Below are 22,785 nucleotides of genomic sequence, written 5' to 3'. Positions count from 1 at the left end.
TCTTAAGATGTGTAGTGAACACTGGCCAATACGAGTGGTCAAACTACATAATGGCTTCTCCAAACGAGTATCAAACATGTCAGGATCATCTAACTACACCAATTTCATTGCTAGGTGCATGATCCCATGTACTCCTGGGGTTCCTTAAAGGATCATCCAGTTCAGCTTAATGGGGGCTGCCCCCCAGACACTGTCCTGCCCCCCTGATGATGAACCTAACTCAAGCAAAGGAAGGCAGAACAAAGGATTTCTTTCAAGGGAGATGTGTGACCACCTCTCCCTTTGGAATAGGTGTCTTTAGGCTGGGATGGCCTCTGAGCGCCACCAGATTGCTTTGAAGGGCACATCTGGTGCCCTTCCTGCATAATCCGGTTTGCACTAGTTCAGGAACCCCTGGTTCCAACTCTGGCGTGAAACCACACAAAAGACCGGGGAGTGACTACCCCCTGTCCAGTTCCTCACCTAAGGAGGTGCACATATCTCTCTCCCAGGAGGCCACTTGATTCTGCTATCTTGAAAATAAGATGTGCAGAGGCCCCTGGGAGCATCTGACTGGTTAGGCCAGGTAGATGACGTCCCTGACCCCCTCTGATAGGTAGGCCACTGCAGATAGTGACCAACCCCATTTAAGGGTTACTTAAGGGCTCCCCGAAGGTGGGCCCTAAGATTCATTGAGCAAGTCTTTTCAAGGAACTCTCTACAAGACATCTTCAGCTCCTGGCCTCCGGAACCACAGCTGGTCTGCTTTTGGAACTGAAAGAAGACTGCATCAATTTGGAGGGGGGGAGCTCCCTCTGCAACATTCTTTCTCCAGCTCCTGCAAGATTTTTGCAACATGCGTGGCTGTGCATCCTCCAAGGTCACAAGGACTCTGCCTGCATCCAAAAAGCAAGAAGGAATCTCCTTTGGAGTGAATGAGTCACTCCCCTGCATCCACAGGCACCTCAAGACGATGACAACGGGCTATTGTATCCTGCTGTCCCATGGACAATGAAAAGGCTCTGCTCACCAGTGGCGGTTCTGTGGTCTTCCCTGGGTACCTTTAGTCTTTTGACCAACTTGGGAGATGGTGGGCCCTTGATGCAGCCACTGGAATGGGACACCTGTGCACCATGACTGTTGCTCTTGCCAAAGCTTGTTGACTCTTCCGCCAGGAGATCATCAGACTCCAAGAAGCCCCAGCCTCTAGCACTTGGCAACTCGAAGATCAGCATCCACTCTGCAGCTCCTGCGACGTGGGACTCCTGCTTTGTTGTGCTGCAGAGGCCTACCGGGCACTATCTGTGCCTGCTGCTAGTGGGTCACTCGTGGAGGCTCCTCTTACACTGGCTGGCTTTTACCGCTGCTGAAGACCTGCCATGAGTCGCTAGGACCTTGCGGGACCTCAAAAACCTGTAATCTTCCTTTCATCAGCCATTTGCCTTTGCCAAGGCTTGTTGGTGGCCCTGCTGGTCACTGACTCTCCTGCAATCCGGCGACCAACATGGGACACCACATGGGCAGCTCCAAGGATCCCCTACATCACTTGGACTCCACAGCTGGACTTCTTCCTTCACCGTCCTGCAAGAACTTCACCTCCAAGATAGTGGGCATTGCCTACCTGCACCGCCTGGAACATCTGCGAGTGGTCTGAACACTGGCCCCTTCTTTTTCAGCATGTCTTATGCCACCCTGGGGACCCCTCACTCAGCACATACACACTGCCTCACAGCTTGTGTGTGCTGGTGGGGAGAAAATAACTAAGTCGACAAGGCACTCCCCTCTGACTGCCATGCCAACCTCACACTGCCTGTGGCATAGGTAAGTCACCCCTCTAGCAGGCCTTACAACCCTAAGGCAGGGTGCACTATACCACAGGTGAGGGCATATATGCATGAGCACTATGCCCCTACAGTGTCTAAGCAAAACCTTAGACATTGTAAGTGCAGGGTAGCCATAAGAGTATATGGTCTGGGAGTTTGTCAAACACGAACTCCATAGCTCCATAATGGCTACACTGAAAACTGGGAAGTTTGGTATCAAACTTCTCAGCACAATAAATGCACACTGATGCCAGTGTGCACTTTATTGTAACATACACCCAGAGGGCACCTTAGAGGTGCCCCCTGAATACCAACCCGACTTCCAGTGTAGGTTGACTAGTTTCTGCCAGCCTGCCACACACTAGACATGTTGCTGGCCACATAGGGAGAGTGTCTTTGTCACTCTGTGGCAAGGAACAAAGCGTGTACTGGTTGGAGGTGCTTCTCACCTCCCCCTGCAGGAACTGTAACACCTGGCGGTGAGCCTCAAAGGCTCACCCCTTTTGTTACAGCACCACAGGGCATCCCAGTTAGTGGTGATGCCCGCCCCTCCGGCCACTGCCCCCACTTTTGGCGGCAAGGCTGGAGGAGATAATTAGAAAAACAAGGAGGAGCCACCCACCAGTCAGGACAGCCCCTAAGGTGTCCTGAGCTGAGGTGACTCCTGCTTTTAGAAAGCCTCCATCTTGAGAGTGGAGGATTCCCCCAATGGGATTAGGGATGTGCCCCCCCTCCCCACAGGGAGGAGGCACAAAGAGGGTGTAGCAACCCTCCAGGACAGTAGCCATTAGCTACTGCCCTCCTAGGCCTAAACACACCCCTAAATTCAGTATTTAGGGGCTCCCCAGAACCTAGGAAATTAGATTCCTGCAACCTTAACAAGAAGGACTGCTGACCTGAAGCCCTGCAGAGAAGACAGAGACGACAACTGCCTTGGCCCCAGCCCTACCGGCCTGTCTCCCAACTTCGAAGAAAACTGCAACAGCGACGCATCCAACAGGGACCAGCGACCTCTGAAGCCTCAGAGGACTGCCCTGCACCCAAGGACCAAGAAACTCTTGTGAACAGCAGCCCTATTCAAAAACCTGCAACTTCTTTGCAACAAAGAAGCAACTTTAAAGACTTCATGTTTCCCGCCGGAAGCGTGAGACTTCCCACTCTGCACCCGACACCCCCGGCTCGACCTGCAGAAAACCAACACCTCAGGGAGGACTCCCCGGTGACTGCGAGCCCGTGAGTAACCAGAGACGACCCCCCCTGAGTCCCCACAGCGACACCTGCAGAGAGAATCCAAAGGATCCCCCTGACCGCGACTGCCTGTAACAAGGGACCCGACGCCTGGAGCCAACACTGCACCCGCAGCCCCCAGGACCTGAAGGAACCGAACTCCCGTGCAAGAGCGACCCCCAGGCGACCCTCTGCCTAGCCCAGGTGGTGGCTGCCCCAAGGATCCCCCCCTGTGCCTGCCTGCATCGTTGAAGTGACCCCCGGGTCTCTCCATTACTTCCTATACAAAACCCGATGCCAGTTTGCACACTGCACCCGGCTGCCGCTGAGGGTGTACTTTCTGTGCCTTCTTGTGTCCCCCCCCGGTGCCCTACAAAAACTCCCTGGTCTGCCCCCGACGACGCAGGTACTTACCTGCTGGCAGACTGGAACCGGGGCACCCCTGTTCTCCATAGAAGCCTATGTGTTTTGGGCACCTCTTTGACCTCTGCACCTGAGCGGCCCTGGGCTGCTGGTGTGGTAACTTTGGGGTTGCCCTGAACCCCCAACGGTGGGCTTCCTATGCCCCAACTTTGAGACTTGTAAGTGTTTTACTTACCTTCAAAACTAACCTTTACTTCCCTCCCCCCAGGAACTGTTGATTTTTGAACTATGTCCACTTTGAAAATAGCGAATTGCCATTTTTACAAAGACTGTAAGTGATATTGCTTTTATTCAAAGTTCCTAAAGTATCTAAGTGAAGTACCTTACATTTAAAGTTTTACTTGTAAATCTTGAACCTGTGGTTCTTACAATAAACTAAGAAAATATATTTTTCAATATAAAAACCTATTGGCCTGGAGTAAGTCTTTGAGTGTGTGTTCCTCATTTATTGCCTCCGTGTGTACACCAAATGCTTAACACTACCCTCTGATAAGCCTACTGCTCGACCACACTACCACAAAATAGAGCATTAGAATTATCTATTTTTGCCACTATCTTACCTCTAAGGGGAGCCGTTGGACTCTGTGCACACTATTTCTTACTTTGAAATAGTATATACAGAGCCAACTTCCTACATTGGTGGATCAACAAAGGGGTCTTAGACTTTGCATTTGCTGGACTACTCAGCCAATACCTGATCACACGACTAAATTCCCCAAATTGTCATTAGAAACTGATTTTTGAAATTTGAGCTATTTTTCTAAATTTTTAAAAAGCCCTGCTAGGGCCTCGTGTAAGTCCCTGTTGGCATTTCTTTTAGAGTTTAAAAGTTTGGATAAAGTTCTAGAGATAGTTTTAGATTCCTAAAAAGTATCCCAACTTTTAGAGAAATAATGCCTAGCACAGATGAGATGGTAGTGGAACTCAACCTCACCCTTTACCTGCATCTTAGGATGTCAGAGTTAAGGACTCTCCATAAAAAATAATAATATAAAAACTGGATCAAACCCTACCAAAGAACAGCTCCAGGAGCTTTTGGCAGAGTGTGCTAGAGACCACCCCTCTGAAGACAACCTTACAGAGGGGGAAACTAGTGACCTGGAGGAGAATTTCCCCCCTCCTGTCCTAGATAGGGAGCCCAGGGTTCCTCAAACCCTGACTCCACAAGTGATAGTCAGAGATGCTGCTTCTCCCACAGGGGAGTCCTGCAACTCTGGAAGCACTGAGGGCAGCCTCAATGAAGATGGCCTCCTGCTAGCCAGGATGGCCAAAAGATTGGCTTTGGAGACAGCTCCTAGCCATAGAAAGGGAAAGACAAGAGATGGGGTTAAGCTCCCATCAATGATGGCAGCAACTTAAATAGGGTCAGAGAGAATACTGGCATGCTTAAAATCCCCAAAGGGATTGTAACACAATATGAAGATGGTGATGACATCACCAAATGGTTCACAGCTTTTGAGAGGGCTTGTGCAACGAGAAAAGTAAACAAATCTCACCGGGGTGCTTTCCTTTGGGAAATGTTCACTGGAAAGTGTAGGGATAGACTCCTCTCACACTCTGGAAAAGATGCAGAATCCTATGACCTCATGAAGGCTACCCTGATTGAGGGTTTTTGATTCTCAACTGAGGAGTACAGGATTAGGTTCAGGGGGGCTCATAAATCCTCGAGCCAGACCTGGGTCGATTTTGTTGAGTTCTCAGTCAAAACACTGGATGGTTGGATTCATGGCAGTGGTGTAAATGATTATGAAGGAACACCTTTTAAGTAATTGTTTCAATGATAAACTGCATCCGCATCTGGTAGACCTAGGTCCAATTTCTCCCCAAGAATTGGGAAAGAAGGCAGACCATTGGGTCAAGACTAGGGTGACCAAGACTTCCACAGGGGGTGACCAAAAGAAAGGGGTCACAAAGACTCCCCAGGGGAAGAGTGTTGAGACATCCCAGGGAAAAAGTAAAGAGTCTTCTACAGGGCCCCAAAAACCTGCTTAGGAGGGTAGGTCCAAAGCCTCTTCACAATCCTCATTTGGGTACAAGGGTAAAAACTTTGACCCAAAAAGGCCTGGTGTCGTAGCTGTAATCAGCAGGGACACCAAACTGGAGACGAGGCCTGTCCCAAGAAAGGTTCCACTTCTACTACTACTCCAGTTAGCACTGGAATAGCCAGTCTCCAGGTGGGATCAACAGTGTGCCCAGAGCAAATCAGGGTCCACACTGAAGCTACATTAGTCTCTGAGGGTGGGGTGGACATAGCCACACTGGCTGCCTGGCCGCCTAACATGCAAAAAGCAGCTCTTTATTAATGGGACTAGAGTAGAAGCCCTGAGGGATACAGGTGCCATTGTCACAATGGTGACAGAAACTGGTTTCCCCAGGATAATACCTGACTGGACAAACTTATCCAGTCACCAACGCTGACAATCAGACTAAAGTACATCCCATGGCTATGGTAACTTTAGAATGGGGAGGGGTCACTGTCCTGAAACAGGTGGTAGTCTCTTCTGCTATACCAGTAGACTGTCTGCTTGGAAATTATCTTGAGTCCTCAGCATGGGCTGAGGTAGAACTCAAAACCCATGCAGCCATGCTGGGTATCCCTGAACTGGTGTGTGTCAAGACAAGGGCACAGTGCAAGACTCCGGGTGAAAAAGAAGTGTTGGAGTCTGGAATAATGGCCCAACCTTCCAAGAGAAAAGGAAAGAAGAATGGGGAATCAGTTTCAGCACAGAAAAAGAAGCAGAACCACTCTTCGGAGGAAGAAGTTCTATACCCTGAGGGAACTGAGCCTATGGAGTTAGAACCTTATCAGGTTGAGCTCTTTGGCCCAGGGGGACCCAAAAGGGAACAACTGTGTAAGGGGCATGTCCCTCTCTTGAAGGCCTAAGGCAGCAAGCTGCTGAAGAAACCAAAGGAAATGTCAGTGGAACCCACAGGGTCTATTGGGAAGATGGACTCCTTTACACTGAGGCAAGAGATCCAAAACTTGGTGCCACTAGGAGAGTGGTAGTGCCTCAGGAGTTTAGGGAGTTCATTCTGACCTTAGCCCATGACATTCCCCTTGCTGGGCATTTGGGACAAACCAAGACATGGGAGAGATTAGTCAACCATTTCTATTGGCCAAATATGTCCCTGAAGGTGAAGGACTTTTGAGCTTCCTGTGCCACCTGTCAAGCCAGTGGTAAGACAGGTGGCCACCCAAAGGCCCCCCTCATTCCACTTCCAGTGGTGGGGGTCTCCTTTGAAAGAGTGGGAGTGGATATAGTGTGTCCACTTGAACCTCCCACAGCATCAGGGAATCCGTGTATCCTAGTAGTAGTGGATCATGCTACTAGGTACCCTGAAGCAATACCCCTTAGGTCCACTACTGCCCCTGCAGTAGCCAAAGCACTCGTTGGTATTTTTACCAGAGTGGGATTTCCTAAGGAGGTGGTTTCTGACAGAGGTACCAACTTCATGTCAGCTTACCTAAACACCATACCATCCACAAATCAATGGAGTTGTGGAAAGAATTAACAAGACATTGAAGGGCATGATCATGGGGCTCCCTGAACAACTCAAAAGGAGATGGGATGTCCTCTTGCCATGCCTGCTTTTCGCCTACAGAGAGGTGCCTCAGAAGGGAGTAGGCTTTTCCCCCTTTGAACTTCTGTTTGGCCATCCTGTCAGGGGACCACTAGCTCTTGTAAAAGAAGGCTGGGAGAGACCCCTCCATGAGCCTAAACAAGATGTGGTGGACTATCTACTAAGGCCTATGTTCAAGGATGGCAGAGTACATGGAAAAGGCAAGCAAAAACCTTGAGGCCAGCCAACAGCTCCAGAAGATGTGGTATGACCAAAAGGCTGCTATGGTTGAGTTTCAGCTAGGGCAGAAAGTCTGGGTTCTGGAGCCTGTGGCTCCCAGGGCACTTCAGGACAGATGGAGTGGCCCTTACCCAGTGCTAGAGAGAAAGAGTCAGGTCACCTACCTGGTAGACATAGGCACTAGCAGGACCCCCAAAAGGGTGATCCATGTGAACCGCCTCAAACTCTTTCATGATAGGGCAGATGTAAACATGTTAATGGTTACAGATGAGGACCAGGAAGCTGATAGTGAACCTCTCCCTGATCTCCTCTCCTCTGACCCTAAAGATGGCTCAGTAGATGGAGTGGTCTACTCAGCCACCCTCTCTGGCCAACAGCAAGCTGACTGCAGGCAAGTCCTCCAGCAGTTTGCTGAGCTCTTTTCCCTAACCCCTGGTCAGACACACCTGTGTACCCATGATGTGGACACAGGAGACAGCATGCCTGTCAAAAACAAAATCTTTAGACAGTCTGATCAAGTTAAGGAAAGCATCAAGGTGGAAGTCCACAAGATGCTGGAGTTGGGAGTAATTGAACACTCTGACAGCCCCTGGGCTAGCCCAGTGGTCTTAGTCCCCAAACCTCACACAAAAGATGCCAAGAGAGAGATGAGGTTCTGTGTGGACTACAGAGGGCTTAATTCTGTCACCAAGACAGATGCTCATCCCATTCCAAGAGCAGATGAGTTAATTGACAAATTGGGTGCTGCCAAATACTTGGGTACCTTTGTCTTGACAGCAGGGTACTGGCAAATACGAATGGCACCAGGAGCAAAAGAGAAAACAGCATTCTCTACACCTGATGGGCACTACCAGTTTACTGTGATGCCCTTTGGCTTAAAGAATGCCCCTGCCACCTTCCAAAGGTTGGTGAATCAAGTCCTTGCTGGCTTTTCTCCTTGGCATGGTTACCCCCTGACTTTTTGCCTTTGCTGATGTTAAGTTATGATTTGAAAGTGTGCTGGGACCCTGATAACCAGGCCCCAGCACCAGTGTTCTTTCCCTAAACTGTACCTTTGTCTCCACAATTGGCACAATTGGGGCCTGATCTCTGGCTACTTGACCTACGAGGCCTCCGGGAGCCGCATCCTCAGCCACACAGAGGCTGGGGAGCTTGTGTGCTGTAGTGGCTGGGCGGGTAGAGATGTGGCTAGTAGCCCCTTCAGAGGCAATAAAAGAAGCAAAGAGTGGACTGGGGTTGGCGAGGGGCCATGGAAAGGCCCTGATACCTGGCCATAGCTCTGATGTGCTTGAGTGCTGAGTCCAGCTTGTCTCCGAAGAGACGGGAGCCATGAAAGGGTATGTCCATGAGCAAGGCTTGGACATCCCCTGAAAAGCCTGTGGTTCTCAACCAGGCATAGTGCTTAAAGGCTACCAGCGATGGGACCACTCTGCCCAGTGAGTCGGTCAAATCCAGTCCTCAGCAAATGGTGAACTTAGCTGCTTCCCTACCGTCAGCAATAGCTTGGGAGAGTAAAGCTCGGGCCTCCTCCGAGACCATAGGCAGAACCTGTGCAACCAAGCCCCAAAGTCAGTAGGAGTATCGTCCCAAAAGGCATGCAGTGTTCAGCGACTACAGTGCCAGGCTTGTGGAAAAAATATCTTCAAGCCTAATGTATCTAGCCTCTTGGATTCCCTGTCTGGTGGAGTGGTAGGGAACATGCCAGGATTTACTTTGGATGTGGAAGCTTGCACCACCTAGCTCTAGGCTGGGGTGTTGGGTGTGAGGAAGGTGGGGTCCCTTGGGTGGGGGATGGCAGTGGGCTATTGTCCTATTCACAGGAGTCCCTGTGCAGGGCTTGGACCAAGGACCAAATAGGAAATCCTTGAGGGCTACATTTAACAGGAGAAGCAGTTTGGATGGGGTGACATAGCGCTGAAGCACCTCGGTCAAGACGTTTGTCTTGATAACCAGAGGGTAGCGTAAGGTCGAGGACCTCACTCACTCTTCTCACAACCATTGCAAATAGGGCTCCCTCCTCCATCGTCATGATAAGAGACCAAGCCAGTATCTAGGAGGTGTTCAGTCCGCTGGCATCTGCTAAATCCTCACACCCGTTGTCCTCACTGAGGCCTAGGGACTGGTATTCATGAGGGTCCAGTGGCCCTCCCAATCTTCCCCAAGTACTACCCCATAGGAATACGGCTCAGGTTCTGGCCTGGAGGAAATGGCTCCAGATGGCGCCAGAGTCTGCATTGGACAACACCCATCCAGCTTCATGTCGGAGTCTGGGATTAGAATGGGGGCTGCGCTGGGAACGTTAACAGACCGCCCCGCACTGGGGAAGGCCAAAATGGATAGAAAGGTTTTGTTCTGCATCTGTCCATGAATCCAAGGGGCCTGAATGGCACCAGAATCAAGCCAGTCGGCGAAAAACCAGTAGGGCCCCCTCCCAACACAGCAGAGCATGAAGGGGCACCAGCACGGTCAGGCCGCCCAAGTATGAGATGCATGGCCTCATAAAACTTACAGAGTTGGGCAGGAGGCTCTCCGACTCATTGAAACTTGGGGAGGCGGAGCGAGGGCCCAAGCACAGGCACAACTGCAGAGAAAGGCCTTGAATGAAGATAAATAACTCTTTAACCTGCCCAATGCAGAGTCCTGCTGGGGCAGGGTAAAGATAAACAAGCGAACTTAGGAAAGGGCTGCAGATAAGAGGTCATCCTGTTTTTCTGTACAGCATGCCACAATTTTTTTCCTAAAGACCGGTGTATACTGCCTTGGTGAATGGAAGCCGAGGTGTCAATATAATATCACAGACTGCTGGGAGAAGGACGAAAGCCGTCCAATGTCGCTGCTTGATTCCACACATGAAGGTGGAGAGTTGACAGGTTTGGGTGCATAACTCTCCCCTGCAAAAGAAGGTCCTCCAGAAAGGGCAGTCTGATCTGAGGACCGATTACCATGGTCAACAGCTAAGGATACCCAGAATCTCTGAACCCAGTCTGGAGCCACAAGGAGGACTTGGGTCCAGTTCTCGATCTTCTTGAGAACTCTGGGCAGGAGTGGCATGGGGTAAAGGTGCACAACAGGTCGGAGCTCTACTAGAGACGTAATGAGTCTCTGAGCGAGAGCAGCCTTGAAACCCTGTCAGATGACTTCGAAAGACGGGAGCAAGTCGAAGACCTCTTACTTCTTGCTTTCCTTTTTCTTGTGGGACTTCCCAAACGCCTGGACAACTTTAACAAAGGTCGACTGCTCCATGACTGATCCTGGGACCTTCCTCTTGACCGGGATCTAGACCATCGCTGTGTCGCACGTCAAGTGGCAAGGAACTGGAGAGACTGCTCCCTCAAGGCCTTGGGGTGCATGCCGCGACAATCAACGCAGATCTTGGCGTCGTGGTCACGCTTGAGATACCAGATACAGACAAGGTGTGGATCTGTCACCAACATCTGCTGCTGACAGGGCTTGAAACTGGCCTCCCTTGCAGACATCCCCGCCACACCAGGAGACAAAGTCTCAAAAGTCTTTGACAAAAGGTCAGGCAAAAAGTGACTGGGGGTGGCTCTTCTCCAGATGTGCGCCGACTGGGACGGAAAAAAAAGAACTGACATCAGCGCGCTGAGGTGGCGCCCATATAGGCAACGCACATGTCACTTTCGGAGCAGACAATGTCACTCAGTCCCAAACGGCACCACCTACAAGTGCACAGGGGTACTGAGCATGAAAATGTCCAGATCCAGTCCGACGCCTGGGGATAATTCTAAGGTAAGGAAGCTACAGCTGGAAGTCTCTATTAGATATTTCCAACTTTGAAGTGTGTGCATTGATTAGACTAGACAGCATATCTTACTAGAATTAAATATATGGGGGATAGGTGAAATCTTTCCTAGATTCCGGAGTGTGTGGCAGCTTTCTTCCTGAATGACCACTGTTTTAACATTTCTGCTTTCAAGTGTGTTATGATAAAACAACGTTTTTTTAATTTATTAAGTCTGGCCTAGAGAAAGCTTTAGCCTTGTGGCTAACCTCATGTTCTAAAGAAAAAAAAAAAAAATGAAAACACATACATATTTAAACAGAAGGGCTGTCGGTCACCCCTCCTCATCTACTGGTCTGCATAGTATTGTTCAAAGTTTGCTTCTGCCCACCTCAGCATACACCATGAAGCATTGGCTCAGCTTACTTCATCCATTAGCTGTCTTTGCACTGTGAGCGACTGTATTTTGACTGATCATATATGCACAGCCGCCTGAAAAGGAGTGCATTTAGTGTCAGGTATACTCTATGCCTGGAACCACTTGTTTCTTTTTATCCATATGCCCCCCCCTTTTTATTTTTGCATGTTGCATGTTTGTGCCAAAAAAAAAAAGAGTAAAAACAACAACAATAACAGCCACTGGCCAGGCTTGTGCAAGCACTCTCTCCATTCACCACATACCCCACTGTTTTTAGGTCTCGCCTGAGGCAGTGCACACGCTGTTCTTTGCAAAGATATGTTATGAGCTTCGATCGCATCCATTACTTACCTTTAGTTCGCATCATCATCACTCTTTTCACTGTTCGGATGTAGCTGGTTTTGTTTCGCAGGTCTCGCCTCAAACCGCTTTGGAGGATCTTGCTTTCACCTTCTCTAGATTTGACAGACACATTTACACACACCAAAGCACTGCACGGAATCAGCTGCGTGTGCTTTACAATTGTCTTCACTCACCTTGCTTTTCATTCTGCCCTGAAAACTGAGCTTTATTTTTATATTAACTCACTCTCCCTAACTGCACTGCACATGGCCTGGCTTGCTAAGCTTTACTGATACAGTATGGCTCGCCTTTCTCTTCCACACTAGTCTGTCACAACAAAAAATTAAACTTATTTACTATACTGCTGATCATGAAATTTGGACTTTACTTGCTCTGTTCTGTGAAATTTCCCATAAGGGTGACTGTGCAACTGCTCTTTCTAGCTTGGAAGTGTGTGAAATCTTATGAAGCAAACAAGACAGACATGTTTATTTTAGGAGATGAGCCACCGGTTTCCAAGCACTCCCGAGGTAATAAGCCTGATCGGATAATTGTGATAATTAGAGAACCAAGGGTCTTATCATAATGGCTCAATGCAAAGCTGAGCACCTGTTTTGTTGCGCGGACATGCCTAAAATGCAAACATATTACGCAGGATTCTTCTAAGTTAATATGTGAACTTAGGATATAACAAATTGTTAACAGAGGGTGGCAAAATCTGTTCATCACTTTTCTTTTTTACTTTCAATCATGCTGTGCAACATAGCTAAAAAAAAAACTGATAAGCCAATTGACCTCCATAAGCGAGACTAGGGCACAAGTCGAGGGTACACGTGGGGTAGACATTGCCTACTTACTATTTTTATGGGGTGGATGCTGTCCACCCTACCCATAACTTGGCCCCCATTTAAAAATGCTGAACTCGTCCCAGTGTAATTTTCAGACATCAGACACGGGACACATTCAGCAGCGCCTGCACGTTGTCTGCTTTCATTCCAAGCAGGTAGCGAGGGGGCTTTCTTGTTCTAAATTCCATATGAGCACAGAACAAAGACTGAAGTTTCGAGTTTCCTGGCTAGGAGCCATCTGGAGCCTCACATCTAAATGCAAACACAGTGGAGGGGTAGCAAAGGCAAGCAACTGGTTGTTAATTCACAAGTACTTAGAGAGACATGGTTTTGACTTGTTAAGTCCCCGTATATAAGAGACATGCATGAAATATAAGAATGTCCGATGTGTTGGTTTGTCCCAGTATTTACACAAATAATTTAAATACCACTATTTTGTTTTCTTTTATAGCACTTATTTTTCAGATGCAGGGTGTCAGAGCGTGTTATATCACATGTACACATTATACATTGACAATAAATCATGCAAAACAACATACAGGATGTGTCACATAAGACACTGAATATTACAAGGTGTAATAGTTGCATGTCCTTAATGGCTCACTGTGCTATATTAGAAGGCCTGCAATTAATGAACAACAAGTAAAAAAAGTTTTTCTGTGTTAAAGGCATTAACCCACTTACCTAGCAACATAAAATATAAATCTGTCATCTGCATGTTACATGATGTGCTTTGCAGGGGACATATGAGCCCTCTATGCTACTTTGATTCAAAACTGGGACTAATAAAAAAAAAAAAACGATCTCTCTCCAGGAAATGTGTTTACCTACGGAGGTATCTTGCCAGTGTTATAATTCTGTGAGATTTTCTGGGCACACAAAGATCTGAGCAGCAGGTGCCTTAACACCATAAGATATTTTAAAATGCAGCATTTGCAAACAATTGAGCAGAACAGATTTACTGCCACACTTAGTTTTTACAAAATAAATTTATAATCCGAGGCCCAGAATTTGTGTTGGGATTATATTACTTTTTTGGCCCAACCTCGATGCAAAATTAATTACATCTTGTAATGCACTCAAATGTAGTAATGATAGACCTGCTCAACATGTGTGAGGTGTTATCTGATGTCACTTCTTGTGGTGTCCTTTTCAGTGAGGACATTGGTTGCGATGTCCCTTCCTGTGATGCCACATGTGATGTCAAGCAGCTGTGATGTCATGCACCATGAAATCACTTGCATACTGCCTAACTTGGTTAGTCCCCGCACTTCTTTTTTTTAAGGGCTTGAGCCCTTGGCAAGGGCTACTGGCGTGGGCAATGCTTGTTGAAAACAACTATGCTTTTTCATAGGGAAATGCATACGTTGAGTAAGCCAACTGTAATCTTCAGAACAGAGTTTGTTACCCAGTGTTGATAAACATTGCATTCATTCCACAAGATCATATCTTTAACAGGTGTTTTCCAACCTATACCAGGTAGCACATTCTTCACAAACCCAAAAGAGGGGAGTACTACCGATGTCTGCAGATAAGCCATCTCAGGGGGACTGACGGCCATTTTGAAATGGTCAAACAAGGTCTCACTGCCCCCTTAGCTTACAGTGTTTATTTATTTATACGGTGCTAATGTAGTTGATAGCCATAGCCAGCAATTCTCTAAACCCATGGAATTTCACTAGTAAACAACGTAGACTTCAAGGAGGATTCTATTTCTGATATTGCTTAATACTGTAGTTTTTCTTTGCCAGCAATTTATTAAGATGTGATTTATTTTAGGGACAACTGTCAAAATGTGAATGATACATCAATGACCGTCTAGAACATCGTTGCTATTCCTGGAGAGGACTCCAGGCTCCATTGTGCCTTGCGCCAGGAGGCGCAGTTGTAGGGGGAATAGCCAGGCATCACACCACTCAAAGCGCCGCCTTGATACTGCGGCGCGGGACGCCTAAAACATCGTTGCTATTCCTGGAGAGGACTCCAGGTTTCATTGTGCCTTGCGCCAGGAGGCATGGTTGTAGGGGTAGGAGCCATGCATCACACCCCTCAAAGCGCCGCCCTGCCACCGCGGCGCGGGACGTCAAGAACATCATTGCTATTCCTGAAGAGGACTCCAGGTTCCATTGAGCCTTGCGCCAGGAGGCGCGGTTGTAGGGGGAGGAGCCACGCATCACACCCCTCAAAGCGCCGCCTTGCCACTACGGCACGGGCTTGGCCCAGGCACAGCCCGGGCCAAGGGCAAGCCTGTCCACGCACATCAGCGCCCCCTTGGTTTTCAATTCTTCCTACTGCTTCCCCTTTATTTTGTTTTTCAGGCTGTGAAATTAGAGCTCTGGTTACTATCTGGGGCCAATAATAATCTCAAGCCATTTGATAACTTCTTGGGGCCTTATTAAGCCTTGCTAGTGCGGTCCTCTTCCTAATCTAAATCTATTTGCTTTCAACCCACAGCACATAGGGATGGGTAAGAGGAAAGGTTCCGATAGCATTTCGGGGAAGGTGGGGCAAAAAAACTTCCCAGACATTCTGCAGAGAACTGCACTTTGACCCAAATTGACAATGTAATCGAGGAAGTAGAAAGCTTATTAGCTGCAAAAAACAAAGTCACCGGTGGTGGTGGTGGTGGTGGTGGTGGTGGGGTGGGGGGAGGGGTGGGGACGGGGGGGGGGGGTGGGGGGGGGGGGGGGGCTGAGGCTCCCCAAAAAGGCATAAAATCTTACTTTAAAAAAGCTGTTCAACAACACCAGGCTCCCAAACATAATGGGGGAATCCATTCTAGAGGTCACACGGAGGAGGGCCTTGCCGCAGCAACTCCGTTGACTCATTCCCATTCCTTCCACGATAGGCCTCTCCCCCTAACAGAATCTCCTGTTGAGTGTTTTAACCGTTATGCACCTCTTGAAGATCTCAGAAGTATTCCTAACAATATTGTAAACTTTTGTGGGGCTGACAACAATGGTGGCAACAACGGAGAAGCCTCTTTCTCACCGACAGAACCCAGAGAGTCCGCCTCCCCCCATTCCGCTCGGAGGCCACCAAAATCATCTGCGGTGTACCCCAGGGTTCATCCCTCAGCCCGACCCTCTTCAACGTCTACATGGCCCCACTCGCTAACATCGCCCGATCCCACAACCTCAACATCATCTCATACGCTGACGACACCCAGCTGATCCTCTCCCTCACCAAGGACTCCGCCAAGACCAACCTCCACGAAGGAATGAAGGCCATCGCCGAATGGATGATGAGCAGCTGCCTCAAACTCAATTCCAACAAGATGGAAGTCCTCATCTTCGGCCCCACCCCCTCCACAGGGGATGACTCCTGGTGGCCTGCCACTCTCAGAACCGCTCCGACTCCCACCGACCACGCACGCAACTTAGGATTCATCTTGGAACCCTCACTATCCATGACCAAGCAAGTCAACGCCATCTCCTCCTCCTGCTTCAACACCCTCCGCATGCTCCGAAAGATCTACAAATGGATACCCACCGAAACCAGAAGAACAGTCACCCAAAGCCCTCGTAAGCAGCAAACTGGACTACGGCAATGCCCTCTTCGCAGGAACTATAGGCAAACTCCAGCAGAGGCTGCAAAGCATCCAGAATGCCTCCACGCGCCTCATCCTGGACATCCCCCTCCACTACCACATCACAGACCACCTGAAAAACCTGCACTGGCTCCCGGTCAACAAGAGAATCACCTTCAAACTCCTCATCCACGCTCACAAAGCACTGCACTGCACAACACAGGACCAGAATACCTCAACAGACGACTCTCTTTCTACACCCCGACCCGACATCTACGTCAACCTAGCCCTTGCAACCGTCCCACGCGTCCGCAGAACTACAACCAGCGGTAGATCATTCTCACACATCGCCGCCAAAACATGGAACACTCTTCCCACCCACCTGCACCAGACCAAGGACCTCCTTACCTTCTCAAGACCTGGCTGTTTGAGCAGTAGCAGCACCAAGCCCCCCATCGCTCCCCCCTCCCCAACGCCTTGAGACCCTTACAGGTGAGTAGTGCACTTTACAAATTCCTGATTGATTGATTAGGGTGCACTTGGTTCAACTGAGGGGCAAAATTAATAATCTACAAGATTATATAGCTTCTCTAGGCAAAATGTTAGAGGAAAACTGGATTGCTTGATGACCACAGTTGCGAAGTTAGAAAACCTCCCCCCCTTATTAGATCCCGCGCAGATACCTGCACCTCCCACTTATTCTTTTTATAAACATGATAACAAAGAAAGTGGAAAGGGGCAAACCAACACACTTAATCCCAGTTCTCAAGGGGGAAGTTTCCTACGGGGCACCAAGCATCAGTCACTTTTAATTGTTGTAGTTCTAATTTAGTAGGTGGGAAAGAACAGGCTCTAGGAGGTAGTAAAAGGTGCATGGCTCATGGGAAACAAGAAATTTTATGGGGATCCTCCCAGAACAATAAATTAGGAAAGCAGTATGATCCGTATTTGACGAATGTCCCGAAACTATCTGAAGGCAGAAGAGAAACCCGAGATTCACTTATAAACAAAACAATTCATTGGATTAGGCAAACTAGGTGTTGCAGATCAGTGATAAGGGAGGACATAAGACACGCTACGAGAATTAAAGGCTCAGATTTGCGTAAGGACTGTACTGGGCTGATATTAGCCAATCAAGAGCTTGTGGATGGCATCCTACCCCTTGAGCAAAGATTCAGGCTTTCTTTGATGTCACAAACAGGGGTTACATCATTGAAAACCCGGGCCCCTACAGATTGTAGAAACGTATGCCCCCCCACTCTTCAAATCGTGCTAGCTTGAAATCTATTGGAGATACGGCTGATGTTGATTGACAGGAGGTGTTACAGCAAATCATGTGGGAAACGTACAGTGCAAGAAGTAAAAGGTTGGTCAACACAAAATCTATTAGGCCTTCAGCGAATAGAGAGGAGGGGTGTGAATTTAACCACAAAGTGCTTACAGTTGAAATCAGGGACTTGGAAGTGACATCAGATGGAACCATAATATGTAAAGGGGTAGGATTTGGAATGTGCAATGGTGATCCACTTAAGCTCCTTTCATGAAATGTGGCGGGCCATGAAAAAGAAGTTAAGTGATCCAGAGGGGTGTCATTTGATAGATCAGCATTATAGTATTATGATGCAGGAAACCTGGGCTCCACTGGTGCTACATAGAGTGGGATACTTGACTTTTCAAAAATTAGCAGTCCCTTCACCTACAGGACGTGCCACAGAAGGTCTAGTAGTCTGGCTTAAGCAGGATCTATTCTTAAAAGTAAAAGTAATTCCCTGCAGCATTATGGATATACTGGCTGTAGACCTCAAGATTGCGACCCAAAGGGGGATGAACCATATAGCTATTGTAAATGTTTATATTAGACCTGCCCCTTCAAGTGTCCAAATTTCGATGGTGGGCCAAATTGTGGACATGCTAACCCAGCTCCCCGGGGACATGCAGGTTATAGTGGCCGGGGATTGTAACACCCAGTTGAGACCTAACGAAGATCATCTATCCATGATCTATCCCTACGGTGAATCTTTGGGTAGATCAAGACCAGTGCAGGAAGAGATGTATAGAGTAGGGTAGCAGCCCCCCTCGAGAATTTAATCACTAGTATGGGGTTAAAACAGGTATATGGAAATACAAGATCAGATTCTCTGGCTTTGCCTACGTTCAGGAGGGGAACTTACCCGAGTCACCTCGACTATATTTGTTTTGGACCAAACGTTTTGGCCATCTCTCATTGATATGATAGTGGTCCCTAGAGTTGATAGTGACCATCAGGCCCTTTGTGCAACCTTTTCAGCATCCCTTTTTAAAGACTGCGGCCTGTCTCCGTGGGTAGAGGGTAGGAACATCAAGGTATTAAATAATAGGAGGAATTTAAGGTGGGCAGAGGTGGCAAATGATGTGAAGGTCGAGTCCACAATTTAGCACAGGGTCATAGAGAGCCTGTCCCCTTTGGTGTCTACTCACCCTCCTGTGATCAACTTCGTCCAACTGCATTGTGGTTTGATGGATAAACTGAGACCTCTTTTCTCAGTGGTGAGACGTAGGGGGGCGGTTACCTTTAGAAAACCAAGGTGGGTTTCAAAGACCTGTAGATTAGCGAAATCACAGCTCCTGAATGCGTTGGACAAGGGAAATAAAGAGGAGATAAAGGGTGCTAGGGGCCTTTATAAAAGGACTCTAAGAGATGCCAAAACGAGGTGGGAAAGCAATCAATGGGATAGCCTAACTGCTGCCCTCCGTGATGGGGATTCCAAGTTATTCTGGAAGTTGGTAACAGATAGAAAAGATTCCCCTGCAGCCTGAGGGATGGGTGATTCATTTCAAAGGGCTCTATAGAGAAAGACATAGTGAAAAGAAAGTAGTAACAGCTCCTAGGGATGTTGCTGTCAACCCATTACACAGTAAGTATGGCCCCTCTAGTCCTGAACTGACAGGATTTATTCTGGACGAAACCTCCACGGCCTTGCAGTCCCTGAATAAGGGGAAAGCACCGGGCCCTGATGGCATCCCGGGTGATTTCTATCAGTCACAACCTGAGGTATGGATACCATATTTAAACACCCTAAGTAATGACATTCTGAAGGGAGAAGGTATTTTCCCCTTCCCCCTCACGTGGAGGGGAGCAACAATTGTGCCAATCTATAAAAAGGGGGACAGGGACTCTCCAGGAAATTACAGACCAATAAATTACAGACCAATAAGTTTAATTGACATCAGCCAAAAGATTTTTTGTAAACAGATTCTGGCAAGGTTGCATTCATGGATTGTTGACCATCACATCCTTGCTGACTGGCAGGCTGGATTCCAAAAAGGGGTTACCACAGCGGATCAAGTCTTTAGATTTAAATCACTCTGTTGGAAGTACCTGACCCTAAAACATGACCATCTCTACGTTGCCTTCATTGATTTGAGGGTGGCTTTTGACTTGGTTCCACGAGAGTCTCTTTGGAGAATTTTAAATGCCTATGGTATAGATATTGACCTCTTGGTGCTAATAAGATATTTGCACGAGGGCACCTGTACTAGAGTTAGGTGGATGGTGGGAGGTGATCTTACTGACCCAATCCCAATTGCAAGAGGGGTGAGACAGGGATGTGTCTTGGCCCCTACTTTGTTTAGCCTTTATATTAACAGGGCAGTGGACCAGTTGGTTCGGTGCAATCATGATGCTCCCAAATTAAAGGGAATACCAGCGCCTATTCTTATGCTCGCTGACGACACCTTGCTTATATCAAGAACGCTGGGACTGCAAAATGAATTAGATTCTTTTGCAGCGTTTTGTGAAACGAGGGGGTTAGAAATTAATCCAGAGTAGTCAACATTTATGGCCCTAAATCCACATAAATCTGTTAGTGAGAAAATGGCTATGGGGGTGTCCCCATTGAGCAGGTTAAGCAATTTGATTATTTAGGTATAAAAATGTCAGACAATTTTTCTTGGACTTCACAACTAGAGAAAAGTTCTGTTATCTTACAGCAACGGGCAATGGTTATTGGTAGGAGGATAAAGAACTCTTTGGGAGGGTCACTCTCTCTGGCACTCACGGTATTTAAGGCTGCAGCAGTGACAGCTGCAACGTATGGTGCAGAGCTTTGGGGGCATTGTAATTCATATAGATTAACCCTGATTGAAAACAAGTTTCTGCGCTCCATGCTACATTTACCAGTCAGCACCCCACTCATTCCACTTAGATTTGACTTGGCCTTAAACCAAATACATTGTGTAATTGCCTTGAAACCCCTTTTATATTGGGTGAGTCTGTGGTCTTCTGAGCACTTGGGGTCGTATAGGATAGCCATGCTGGAGTTACTATCTTTTGATAAAGTGACATCTATTCTGTGGCTTAATTATATTACGGACCTGTGCGACTCGATAAAAATGGAGGAGCTATGGAGATGCCCGCAGAATATAACAAGAGGTATGGCACTGCACGTAAAAAGGGTATACTGGGAGGCTGTATTAACCCAGATTTGCAAGTACAGTTAACGGGCAGTAAAACAGAATTTTTTTTTCATCCTAAGTGCCTGCCTAAGTTTGAAAACTACATGGATAATATGTACCTGGCACAGGCAAATAATCTGTTCATCAAATTCAGATAAGAAATTTTGCCATTAAACTCTTTCACCTCTAGATGGGAAAAAGGCAGCTGTGTGAACAGTTCCTGCCCCTACTGCCCAATGGAAGTCGAGTCTTTGGCCCATTTCCTTTTTTGATGTCCAAGGTATTCAAAGCCTAGGAGGAAATGGGTCATCCCGCAATGTTGGCTCTTTGGGATCAGGAACTAGAGGGAGTCACTACGTGTATTATCAAGCAACATTAGTGGAAAGGTAGTGTTTGCAGTCGCCAGCTTTCTGCAATGAGCCTGGATTGTGAGATCTAAGAGTTGCTCTTCCAATTTTTGGTTAGTATGCGGTAGCAATAATGCTTAAGTCTGACCCATTTTTCAAAAGGGTAGCCCTTTATCCAGAGAATGAGTATTATTACAAAGGAGGGTTTTATAAGAACTTTGCCTCTGGGCGTATGGCCATTATCTTTAAGAACCAAAGTATGAATTGCTGTGACAATGTCCATTCCAAATAAGTATTTCCTCACTTTTTGGTGATTTTACGATTGTGATTTATTAATGAATTTATGTATTGTGAAAATATTTGTAATAAATTATGTATTATTTTTAGCTATTAGTAGGATGTTGCTTTTATGGCTTACAGCTGAAATAAAGCTGATGATGATGATGATGACTGATCCGCCGTTACCCTAACTCGGGGCTGACACACAGTATGAATGACATTCCCAGTAAGCAATAACCGAAAGGGGCACCCAAAGCCTGCCTATATTAATTGTTTACTCTGCATTTATAACTTTTTTTTTTTTTTTACTATATAAGGCTGGTGAGACAGAGCTGACATACAGCTAAAGGTGTATGTAGCCGAGACTTAACAAAAGAAAATTCACTCTACACGAGGGAACACTTTATGTTGGTAGAAAATGTCTCATGGGTTACTTGGCTTTACCGTTCTTACAGACTGGATCCGAAGACATGGAAAACAAAGAATTAACATTCTGCTAAACGCGGACCAAAAAAAATGCAATAGTTTGACTCATGTGATGCCTAAAAAACAGATTGAGCCCATCATAATCCAAAAGGTAGGGCAGAAAAGAATCCCAGAATATAAAAACTACATCACAATCAACTACAAGATCAAAAATCCATTCTAACAAAGTCTCGTAAAACACCTCACAGGTAAGGATAGAGGAACCAGCTGTGTCCAATGGCTCACCTATGTTCTCAGACAGCAGTCAAGAGAAACAACAGTGCTTGAGAGAAATTATAAAGGCTTACTGAATAAACTAATTAAGCTAACAAAGGATACCCAGGTCCTGCAGTGTACAAGGCAACCAACTTTCACCCTTTGAGGTTCACTTAACGATCCCCTTTGTCAACAACTTTTCCTTATGTATAACATTTCCCTTTCAGTGCCAGGTCGATCTTTGAACATTTGCACAATACAGAAGAGATTCTGTAGTTTCCACGTGACGCTTACCCTGTAATGCTTTGAAGCCCTGCAGAGGCACTCTGGATGATCCGGTCACAAACTGCAACAAACGTGCTCGTCTTTCTTCATCGAAGAACTCCACAGCATTCCAGAACCATTTTACAATGTTGCTTTCAGGCGTGCAGTGTTTTAACCTTGTATTCGATTTCCAGTCATTGACATCAATCTTGCCGAGTCCACAAACAATAAGCTTCGACATAAAAGTGATAAAAATGGATGCTTATCAGAACAGAAATTTGTAGCCACATGGTACTTTACATTCTTTTTTAACAAATATCCCGACAAACGACAGAGCTTGTTGGGCACTCTGACCATTCAATTTCTGAGTAAGAACAATGTAATACGGTTTGTACCATTGCGTATAGTGTAAAATACATTGCCTTTTGGTAGCATTGCACATTATTTCTCCAGTGCAGGAATTTTAACAGATGTACATGCTTGACAGAATAGTACAGCGAGGTCCAGTAGCACTATTGGTTATTGATAGCAAAATCAAAAGAATATTGGAAATCCTAGCATACAGGGAGAGCAGAATTATTAGGCAAGTTGTATTTTTGAGGATTAATTTTATTATTGAACAACAACCATGTTCTCAATGAACCCAAA

The 22,785-nt window shown here is 47.1% G+C and overlaps 1 protein-coding gene across 1 annotated transcript in view; it reads right to left on the bottom strand.

Moving 5' to 3' along the window:
* Positions 1-22,785, bottom strand: part of SMURF2 (SMAD specific E3 ubiquitin protein ligase 2) — a 708,378-nt gene that overhangs the window by 15,415 nt on the left and 670,178 nt on the right. The window contains exon 17 of the mRNA XM_069199920.1: positions 22,168-22,369. Within this exon, the coding sequence (XP_069056021.1) occupies positions 22,168-22,369 (202 nt within the window). The remainder of the gene's footprint in view (positions 1-22,167; positions 22,370-22,785) is intronic.

The sequence above is a fragment of the Pleurodeles waltl genome, chromosome 7 (assembly GCF_031143425.1).
Source record: "Pleurodeles waltl isolate 20211129_DDA chromosome 7, aPleWal1.hap1.20221129, whole genome shotgun sequence".
NCBI lineage: Eukaryota > Metazoa > Chordata > Amphibia > Caudata > Salamandridae > Pleurodeles > Pleurodeles waltl.
Note: the sequence above shows the minus strand (reverse complement) of the source record. Positions and strands in the feature narration are given on the sequence as shown.